The following is an 11,508-nucleotide window of genomic DNA, read 5'->3' as shown; positions in this document are numbered from 1 at the left end:
GCAGTATGAAGATTGAAATTCCTAATTACAACCAGAACACTTTGGTCAGGTCTAACTCTACTATCTAATCTTGGTTGTCATTTAATCCACTTATGGGTGTTTTAATGTGAAAATGGATAAAATAATTTGTGTCTACCTATTTTACAGAGTTCCTGTAAGTGAAAAAAATATATAAAAATGTACAGAAAATTAAAAATCGCTATATAAAGAACCTCTCATAGTGTTAAATACAGTGTTATGGGTTATACCTGAAGATTAAACCACAGAGGGCAGAGAGAGCTGGGAGGTGTGGCAAGGAGGGGAGGCTGCAGAGGTGAAGCCCTGACAAGCCTAGTCCAAGGACTCCGCGGCTTGGAGTCGGAATAAAAACCACAACTCCCAGAAATCCTCGCTCTGATGAGGGGCGGGGACAACAGCGTGTGGGCGGGGCCCTCGGAGGGAGCGTTTCTCCCGCGAGGAGTGGCGCGTGAAGTGGCGGGATCCGCTGTGATGGAGGCGAGGGAGGAAAAAGAAGCCCAGGTGATGGGACGGGAGCGGGATTTTGCGGTTTCCTGGAAACTTCATCTTTGACACATCCACGCCGCCGACGGATGTCCTGTGCACGCCCTGTCTACTTTTTCTCTCCCAAACTCTAAACCGCCTTCCCGATCTGCGAGCACTAGTCTGTTGAGACCCTTTGGAAAGGCGTTTCCTTTCTCCAGCCTTCCCTTTTGCTGGGATCCAGCCACCTCTCGGGAGGACTGGAGTGCGACTTCTGAGCCCAAACCCACCTTCCAGCCAAGCCTTGAGGTTCTTTGCTGCTTCCTACTAGAGTTTTTCCTCTAGAGCTGCATCCCGACCCTCGGTTCTCCTGACACTGCGGGGTTTATGGTGTGGGCAAAGGCTTGTTTTCAGACCCTGCGTGTGTATACTCGTGCGTTTGCACCGCGTACCAAGCTTTAAGGTTTTCAAAGTGAAGCGGCATGAATTTTTATCTGGTCATTTGGACTCTCCCCCAGCCCCCACTGGGGATTGAACCCAAGGGCACTTTTCCCTGAACTACATCCTAAGAACTTTTTATTTTTCTTTTGAGACAGAGCCTCGCCAAATTCCTGAGGCTGACCTCAAAGTTGTGATCCACCTGCCCCAGCCCGAGTCATTGTGCTTGCTTGCTTTTTATATCCTGCCATCTAATATATCCCCCCAAAGACAAATTAGGATGTGAAGTAGGATGCCGGAATAGGCTTAGCGTTTCGTTTGCTTTTGAGTACTTCTTTGTCATAGTCGGGACATTACAACAATCAAGGCTTTTAATATTTGCCTCCTTTTAATGGTTAGGTCGCTGCGTGGTTAAAAGAAATATTTGGAGATCATCCTATTCCACAGTATGAGGTGAACCCACGGACCACAGAGATTTTATATCACCTTTCAGAACGCAACAAGGTCCGGGACAGGGACGTCCACCTGGTAATAGAGGACTTGAAACAGAAAGCAAGCGAATATGAATCTGAAGGTGAGAGTAAGTCTAGAATTATGAATGAGATAATAGAAGTAACCAAATTTTTTATAACACGAAAGTATTCGAGATTAGTATATACTTGTTTTGCTCCTTTATTTTATGCAGAGTTGTTTTCCACTGTTATAATGTTCCAGTGGTAACTTTCCAAATCACAAATTTTATTGTAGTAAATGTTCTATTGGTACTCTAATAGAAAAATAGGTAAGCCCTAAAAAAATAAGAGTCTAAAAGTATAAGCCTCATATATAAGATGCCTTGTATTTTTTTCCCTTAAACATTTGTTTAGTCTATTTCTAGCCCCCATGCCTTAGTCATAGGAACTTTTAGGACACCTGAGATGGCAGCCATGAAGTGGGAAACTTAGACATATCACCTTATGATTATGTATCAGGGAATCACATTAGAATTTTCTGTTGGATGTTTTACATGAAATAGTACAGCTGGGCACGAGAGCACACACTGTAATCCCAGGGGCTTGGGAGGCTGAAACAGGAGGATCCCAAGTTCAAAGCCAGCTTCAGCAAAAGTTATGCATTAAGCAACTCAGTGTTTAAGCAACCCTGTCTCTAAATAAAATACAAAATAGGGTTGGGGATGTGACTCAGTGGTTGAGTGCCCCTGAATCAAATCCCTGGTACCTCACCCCCCAAGAAAACAATAAATGAAAAAGTACATTCCAGATACTCATTTTTTCATAATATAAACCACTAAAGATTAATAAAAGTCTTTTTAGATATGGAACTATACCAAAGAGAAAGGAAATGAAACTTACATTTACCCTATATTTAACCAAGTAGATGGCACTGTTAGATAGGTTTTGAACATAGTGCAATTTATACTTAGTTCTATTGCACGTGTACTTTCTTCCAATTTTTCTTAGTAACGTTAACATAGTTGATTTTGTAATCCCAGAGACTCAGTAGACTGGGGCAGGAGGATCACAAGTTCAAGGCCCTAAGCAATTTGGGGAGATGCTGTCTTAAAAAATAAAAAAAGCAGGGCTAGGGTTGTGGCTCAGTGGTAGAGCAATTGGAACAATTGCCTTGCACACGTGAGGCACTGGGTTCAATCCTCAGCACCACATAAAATAAGTAAAACAAAACAAAATAATCTTAAAAAGCTAGGGATGTAACTTAGTGATAAAGTACCCCTGGATTCAATCCCCAATACCAAAAATATAAAATTAAATTAACATTTAGCGTGAGTCTTTGTTTTGGTGTACTGTTTTAACACAAATAGAGTCTAGAACCGCCCCCACAATCAGGATACAGAACAATTCCATTGCTCCCATGTACTGCTGGTTTGGATTCAGATTCTTCTGTACATGTTCTTCTAAAATTGTTCTATTTTTAAATAATTATTTTTGTAGTTATTAAAATACAACATAGAAGAAGGGCTTTTGAGACCAGGATAATCTCATTTTGTAGGAGCCTTCTTTTTGTCGATAGCCTATACTAAAACTTTAAGAATTTTCAAAGTAGGGTTATTTTTCTGACCTTAAACCTTTCAGAGTGACATATTTTGGGGGTTCGGAGATTGAACTCAGAGGCACTTGACCACGGAGCCACATCCCCAGCCCCCAGCCTTATTTTGTATTTTACTTAGAGACAGGGTCTCACTGAGTTGCTTAGCACCTTGCTGTTGCTGAGGCTGGCTTTGAATTCCTGATCCTCCTGAGCCACTGAGATTGCAGGCATGTACCACCGCGCCTGGCCAGAGTGACACTGTTTTGTGGTCCTAGGGATTAAAACCAGAGCCTCATGTACACTAAGCAAGTGCTCCACCACTGAGATAGACCCCAGGCTCTTGCCTTCATTTTCATAAAGTAGTTTTGCTAGATGTGGGATACTTGGTTGACAGTTATTTTCTTGAGCATTTTGCATATGTTTTCCCATGATGGTCCCTGTTGTTGGCTGTTAGTCTATCATAAGGTTTTCTTGTAAGTAACAAGTAGCTTTTCTTTTGTTTCTTTTAAGATTTTTCTGCTTGTGTTTTACGTCAACATTTTATTCTGATGTCTATTTGTGAATTTCTTTGTTGGGCTTCCTGATTGTATAAGTTATTCTTTTTTTAGTAAATGTGATAAATTTTTAGGTATTATTTCTTATTACATTTTTTCCACTTTCTTTTTATTTTTTCTTTTTCTTTTTTTATTTTTCTAGTAATGGGGATTGAGCCCAGGAACATTCTACCACTGAGCTACATTCCAACTCTTTTTATTTATTTTTTAATTTTTTTGAGACAAGGACTTACTAAGTTACTCAGGCTGGCCTCAAATTTGTGATCCTCCTGCCTATGTCTCCTGAATCCCTAGGATTACAGGCATATACCTGGCAAATTCATTCATTTTTTTTCCTTCTACTATGTTCAATCCAATGTTAGTCCTCTCTGGTGATTTATTTTTAAATTTTTTGGTATTGTTGGGGATCAGACCGAGGACCTCACATATGCTGGGCAATCACTTCACCACTGACATACATACCCAGCCCCCTCTAGCGAATTTTTTTGGTTCAATTATTATACTCATTAATTCCAAGTTTCTATTTAGTTCTTTAAAAAAAAATAACCATTTTAGCTCTTTATTGATGCTCCCTATTTGATCCAACATTATCACCTGACCTTTCTTTACTTTTTAAATTGGCGTCATTTAGTTCTGTGAACTTGCTTATTTTGGAGATTTTGAGGTCTCCTGATAAGTGTAATGACTCCCAGGCAGTTTCTGTTGCTTGCTTTTTTTTTTTTTTTTTTTTTTTTTTTTTTTTTTGGTATGAGGGATTGAATCCAAAGGTACTTTACCACTGAGACATATATTTAGCCCTTTTTATTTTTTTATTTTGAGGCAGAATCTTTCTAAGTTGCTTAGAGCCTCACTAAGTTACTGAGGGTGGCCCTGAACTTGTGGTCTTCCTGTGTCAGCCTCCCAAGTCAGTGGGATTACATGCATGTGCCACCATACCTGACCTTTGCTTGCTTTTTTTTTTTCCTTCCTTCAGTTTATGGGTCATATGTTCATGTTCTTTCTATCCTTCATTGTTTTTTTTGTTGTTTGTTTTTTTTTGTTGTTGTTGTTATTGTTGTTTTTTGGCAGTGCTGGGGTTTGAACCCAGGGCCTCACACATGCTAGGCAAAGACTCTACCACTGAGCTACATACATCCCCATCCTCCACACTCATGGTTTTTGTTGGAAACTAGACATTTTAGATAATATGTTATAGCAATGCTGGGTTCTATTCTCCCTTTCCCTTCCTGTTATTGTTATTTATTTATTTTTAATTTGTTCAGTGGCTGGCTGGATTGTTTTAGTGAAGTCTCATTACCTTCAACAATGTTAAGCTTCTGATGATGCTCCTCAGGGACACATGTGCTTCAATATGCCCAGTCACCCTTGGATGATGGTAGTTTTGGTGGGGCTCTGTTCCTTTCTCACACTGACCATCCAGCTGTGAAATTCCACAAATTGATAGCTGACAATTGTTTTCAACAATGCCCCAAGGCATAAGTTGCTGTACAAACTAATCAAATTCTTACTCCTTCAAAGGAATAGTTTTTTTTTCTGTTTGCAAATAACTGTAAATATTTATTTATTTTTAATTATTCAGAATAGTTTCTATATGTCTGGTGCTGCTGGGAGTACTTTGAAAGACTGAACATTAGCTTCCACAAGAAGTACAAAAAAAAGTAGATAAATGCCAGTTATCCTAAAACATGAAATGTTCTATAACTCAGGGATAACACAAAGGGAATAAAAGAATACCTCTGTCAGTTTGTCACTGAGAGATTTCACAGTAGTGGGAATGCATACAATATATCTATAAAATAATTAAGAGGTACAACCATGAGGATAATTTATAGATGTTGACATCTATGATCAGCTGCCTGTATGTACAGGAATTTCACTCTTTTTTTTAATTTAATTTTATTTTTTAAAATTTTTTTAAGGAGTTATTTTGGTTGGACCTCATCCAATCAGTGAAATGCCTTATGAGCAAAACCAGAATTCCCTGAGGAAGACAGTCTGCCTTTGTATTACACCATCAGAAGCCTGCTGCTGGCTTTCCTACATATATCCTAGTAAAGCCTAGTAATTCTGTTTCTCTGGAAAAAATTTATTGGTACATCGCCACTACTAAATACTTGGCATAGGAATAGTTTTTGCGGTCCATTGGATAGTTGTTCTAACTCCAGCATGGCTCCTAGATATATTATTCCTTTGTTCTCTTCTATAAACTCACTGGCCTGACTGTGCTCCCAATTGCCTTTTACTGCAGTTTCTGCCATTTTTGAGAATGCACTTGGGCTTGAACTTCTCCATGCTCTGTTGCAAATGAAGTTAGTTCTTTTAGGAAGAGATGGTGAACTATCATTTTATGACTTGCTTCTCCCAGCAACCCCTCCATCCAAGCAAAACCTCTGAGCCAGGGCTCTGGGTCTGGGAGTAGAGCAATGGCAAGCTTCTCTCTGAGTGGCACCTCTACTGTGGATGCTGAATGGTGGGGGAAGTGTGGCAGTCTTAGGTCATCTTGCCTTGCCTCTCTTGAAGTGGAATCTCTGCCTCACTAGCTGCTGCAGGAGCCACTGGGGCCCTAGTATTCTCATTATACCGCATCCAAGATTGAACTACTATGCCACAAGTCATCTGGGACTTGGTCTTAGCAACAGTGGCTACAACAAGATTCAAAATGTTGTAGTCCTGCTCCCACTAGAAAGAAAGCCCTGAAGCTAGGAGTTAGGAGCAAAGGGAGCCCTGTGCTCTTGACTGCAGTAGTCCCCAGTGGAGTCTCCACCTCATTAAACTAGAAGGGAGGAGAGAAGGAGTAGTCTTGACCTTCCTTACTGAGTTTGCGTAGATATTTTCTTGAATAGATGCTTTTTCTTTTGCTTAGTCTTTTTTAGGACTATTTCCAGAGTCTTAGTGGTTGTTTGTTTTTTATAATTTTCACTGGAAAACAGGCCAGCAACAGTTCATGATTCTTGATGGAAATCATCTCTTGGTCAATCGTTTTTGAGTAAGGATGACAGTATAATTCAATAAAGGAAAGAATAGTCTTTTCCACAAATGGTGCTGTATGGATAACTGGATGGCCACATGTATAAGAATTAAGTTGGAGCCTACCTCATGCCATTCATAAGGATTAACTCAAGCTGGGCAAGGGGTGTTAAGAGCCACAGCCGAAGGGACCCCAGCAAACTTCCAGCTGCCAGCAAACTTCCAGCTGCCGGCTGATGATTGGTTCACAGCGGCCCCAGCAACATCTAGCTGATTGGCTCCTCTGCGGTGATGCTCATTGGGCTGTTTCCCTGCCCTTTCAGACCATGGAGCTGCTCATTGGGGGACTTTTTTGGCTCTGCCCACGTGACCCAGCCAATGGGCCTTAGAGCAGGAGGATTGGGGGAGGTGGAGAGGCCTGTGTCAGGTGAGAGGCTTATGGGAAGCCAGGTGGTGGCAGTTGGGCTCTGAGGGTTTTCCTGAGGAGCTGTTTTGTTTGGTGTGTGGTTCTAAAAATAAAGTTAGTTTCTTTTGACAAGTGGCTCCTGAATTGTGCCCAGCCAGACTGTGGCATTTGGTGGCCCATTATAGGTGCATACCTATAATCCCAATGACTCCAGAGACTAAAGCAGGAGAATTACAAATACAAGGCCAGCATTAGCAACTTAGTGAGTTCTGTCTCAAAATAAAAATAGAAAAGGGCTGGTAGAACACTCCTTGGTTAAATCCCCACCCCTCCAAAAAAGAGAAATCGAGAGAGAGAAAGAATGAAAAAAAGATAGTTGACAGAATGGGAAAAAAAATTTGTAAATCATATATCTGAAACACATGTAGTTAGACCTACAACATATAAAGAACTTTTCTGATTTAATAATAGGACAAGTGACACATTTTTAAAATGCAAAAGGAATATGACTAGACATTTCTTCCAAGAAGATTTACAAATGGCTAATAAGCAGCATCAATAACCACTGAAGAATACAAATCAAAACTACAATGCTATCTAGTACCCAATAGGACAGCTGTAATCAAAAAGATATAATAACATTTGGGGAAGATGTGGAGAGTTTGGAAACCTCATTTATTTCTGATGAGAATGTAAAAGCATGGTCATTTGGGAATGCATTCCAGTAATTCCCTAGATGGCTAAATATAGAGTTACCTTACAACCAATAATTTAACTCTAAGGTATATACCAAAAAATATGGACATATATGTTCATATCAAAACCTATAAATCATTGTACTCTATATGTGAAATAAGAACTGTAATGCATTCTGCAGTCATGTATTTAAAAAAATAAAATCGGCTGGGAATGTGGCTCAGGCGGTAGCGCGCTCCTCTGGCATGCGTGCAGCCCGGGTTCGATCCTCAGCACCACATACCAACAAAGATGTTGTGTCCGCCGAGAACTAAGAAATAAATATTAAAAATTCTCTCTCTCTCTCTCCTCTCTCACTCTCTCTAAAAAAAAAAAAAAAGAAAAAAGAAACTACTACTGTAGTCTCTCTCTCTCTCTCTCTCTCTAAAAAAAAAAATAAAATAAAATAAAATCAATAAAACTAAAAAAAAACATATATATCTATATTTACAGCAGAATTTTTCATTTTTTCAAAGGTCCATGAAAGAATGAATGGATGAACAAAATGTGATCTGTTCATACAACAGAGAGTATTCTCTCTGTATGCTGGAACATTATTCAGCCACAAAAGAGAGTGAACATGCTGATACATGCTGTAACATGAATGAACCTTGAAACCATTATGCTGTCACAAAGGACCACATATTTTATGATACCATTTATATGAAATGTCCAAAATAAACAGATGAATAGAGACATAAAGTGGCTGCTAGGGATTTGTGGTTTAGGAGATTGAAAAGTTGTGACTAAGGGATACGTGGTTTATTTTAGGGGGTGACAAAAATGTTCTAAAATAGATATGTTGACAGGTATACAATTCAATATACTAAAATCCATCAAGTTGTATACTTTAAGTGGGTAGATTGTATGGTATGACTTGTACTATAATATAGATGTTAAAGGTTTAAGAAAATAATAAAGACAAAATATCTTAGTCATCATGAAATTATCTTTCAGCTAAACATCTTCAAGACCTTCTCATGGAGAGTGTGAATTTTTCCCCTGCCAATCTGTCTAGCACTGGTTCCAGGTATCTGAATGCTTTGGTTGACAGTGCAGTGGCCCTTGAAACAAAGGACACCTCACTAGCAAGGTAATTATGACAGTTTTAATTTTTGTAGTCATTTTGTAATGTCTTGACCCAAAGACTTTTTGTTTCTCGAGGTAATTCTGTATAGAAAATTAACAATAAATACAAAAGCCATTTTAATTAACTCCTTATTTTTTCTAGTAAGTAAGATTAGTTAAGATGAATTTGATACTGGTTAATTTTTGGTGCTTTCTTCTTTTAGGATTAGGTTGTGAAGGTGGGCTCACATGTATTTGGAGAAGGATTGGGTATCACATTGTTCCCTGTAAACACTAAGAAAAGCTGTCACAAGGCTAAATTATCTGGTCAGGCATGGTAAATTTTGTTTTATCTGTACAGCACTAGGGATTTAACCCAAGGCCTTACACATGCTATGTAAACGCTTTACCACTGAGTTACATCCCCAGCCCCAGTATGGTAAATCTTGATCATGTATCTATCATTCTGTTGAGTAAAGTAGGATAGAGACCTTCATTCTTTGTGACAGTTGCCTTTATATATATACCTATACATGATTCTTCAAGAATCTTAAGAGGAAACTGAGACTTGGGAGGAGTGGGCTAATAGTTTCTCTAGTAAACAGCAAATTGGGATCCTAACCCAGTCTCCAAAGTTCATCTGACTATCACTGGTTGTCATTTCTTAGCTAGGACTACCATTATAATTTATCATAATCAGAGAACTACACAATTGTTCTGTTTAATTACCAATATAAAAGCTTGGAATTTCTATATACTCAGAGCAGCATTTTCGGTATAAGAACATATAGGCTGAACAGCAGAGTTTTAAAAGACAAATGGAATTTTGCCACCTGAAGAAGGTCATTCTAGCAATGGAAATAGCTTGCAAAAAAAATGCATAAACATATGAAACAATTTGATTATATCAGAACCTACATAGACATAAGATCATTTTTAATAATAAATACTTATCATTATTGTCTTCAACTCAGGTATGTAACCAAATTCTTCTTTTAGTTTTATCCCTGCAGTGAATGATTTGACCTCTGATCTTTTTCGTACCAAATCCAAAAATGAAGAGATAAAGCTTGAATTGGGAAAACTTGAAAAAAATCTAACTGCAACTTTAGTATTAGAAAAATGTCTACGAGAGTAAGTAATTGAGTTGAATGTGTTGACAATTTTGATTATAAAGACGTAACAACATTATAAGACTTAGTTTTGACAGTAGGTATGATTTTCAAAACTACATGAGAAGCCAGACCTTTTGAAACATGCCTGTAATATACAACTCTGGAGGCTGAGGTAGGAGGATCTCAAGTTCAAAGCCAGCCTCAGCAGTTTATTGAGGCCCTAAGCAACTTAGCAAGACGCTGTCTCAAAATCAAAAATAAAAAGGACTGGGGATATAATCAATGGTTAAGTGTACTGCTTCTCCAGGACCAAAAAAACTACATAAGAAAATGGGGTCCATAAAACATTTTTTTTTTTTTTTTGTAGAAAATGACTTTAATGGAGGTGGGGAATGGTCAAGTACAAATGTTTACCTTTTACTTTATATAATTTAATACCTTTGTTTTTTGTTTTAGAAATAACGTGGGTTTTATAAATTTTTTTTTTCCTTTCAGTACTGCATATTGAACCCTGGGATGCTCTACCACTGAGCATTATATCCCAGCCCTTTTTAAAATATTATTTATTTTGAGACAGGCTCTTGCTAAGTTTCCCAGGCTGTCATTGAACTTTCAATCTTCCTGCCTCAGCCTCCTAAATCACTGGGATAACAGGCTTACGCCACCACATCTAACTGTGTTTTTGTTTTGTTTGAAATTTATAAACTAACATAAAACTTAAAGTTACCTTGTATTTTGCTGAGCTTTTTTACTATAACCCTGATATTCCTCTTTGATGCTGTGGTCCTTCTTTAGGTCCTTGTTGCCCAAGAGATTTGGGCCAGTGATAGAGATTATATAAACACAGAAGTAATTGGTAGTATATAAAAGTACTCAAATATTGACAATTCATGCAAGACACTGTGTCATTGTCATATTTAGTATAGAGACCTTTGGAACCTTATGTTTCAAATGGGCTTTAGGGTGTGTGTGTTGTGTGTGTGTGTGTGCACATTTTTTTGTTTTAATGATCCCCTGCTTTCAGTGTAATAGTTAAAATATTGAGTGATGATCCAGGTCCAGAGAAAGGGGTACACTGGCCCCAGTAACCTTGGCACTTAGGGTTAGCTTCTTTGCCAGGGTTCTTAGTTTGGAAATCTACATTGTTAATTTCTGGATGACAGTTTTCTGGGTTCTAGAGAACATTTGGTAAGCAACTATCATAACTATCCAATATTAACTGTAGACAGATTTTTACTGTCAAGCAACAAGGGCTGGAGTTGTGCCTCAGTGGTAGAGCGCTTGCCTGGCATGTGTGAGGCCCTGGGTTCAATCCTCAGCACTGCATATAAATAAATAAATAAAATAAAAGATGCATTGACAGAATTTTAAAAAAAAAGATTAAGCAACAAGATAAAGGATTAGAAATGGAAATGTAACTGAGTTCATTTGATTCTAAGATTTTGATCATCCTCCCCACAAAAAAAGTGGGTAAAACCAGAATTGTCCTGTAGTCATGGGAGAAAGATTGGTGACAAGAATTTGAGCCTGAAACTGAAGGGAGTACGCCTCTTTACAGGAACCAGACCAGCATCCCCTGACAAAAGAACACTTAGGAGCAGCCTGTGGGGAGTGGAGATCTGCCCTCCCCCCACTGGGCCTGAGGTCCCAGAACACAATATTGACTTTAGGATTTATTGTCACTTATTCTCTTTTTTTT

General features: G+C 38.5%; 1 protein-coding gene across 3 annotated transcripts in view; it reads left to right on the top strand.

Annotated features, from left to right (window-relative positions):
• Positions 1–11,508, top strand: part of Haus1 (HAUS augmin like complex subunit 1) — a 44,729-nt gene that overhangs the window by 24,470 nt on the left and 8,751 nt on the right. Inside the window, exons 1-4 of one of the 3 annotated variants that reach the window (XM_005325551.3) lie at positions 428–519; positions 1,318–1,492; positions 8,584–8,719; positions 9,694–9,828. In XM_005325551.3, the coding sequence (XP_005325608.2) occupies positions 490–519; positions 1,318–1,492; positions 8,584–8,719; positions 9,694–9,828 (476 nt within the window). In that variant the 5' untranslated portion in view covers positions 428–489. Of the gene's footprint in view, positions 1–427; positions 520–1,317; positions 1,493–8,583; positions 8,720–9,693; positions 9,829–11,508 lie in introns of those variants that run through there. The other 2 variants (XM_078030091.1, XM_040273423.2) reach the window with 2 other exon arrangements.

Source organism: Ictidomys tridecemlineatus, chromosome 13 (assembly GCF_052094955.1).
Source record: "Ictidomys tridecemlineatus isolate mIctTri1 chromosome 13, mIctTri1.hap1, whole genome shotgun sequence".
Taxonomy (NCBI): domain Eukaryota; kingdom Metazoa; phylum Chordata; class Mammalia; order Rodentia; family Sciuridae; genus Ictidomys; species Ictidomys tridecemlineatus.
Note: the sequence above shows the minus strand (reverse complement) of the source record. Positions and strands in the feature narration are given on the sequence as shown.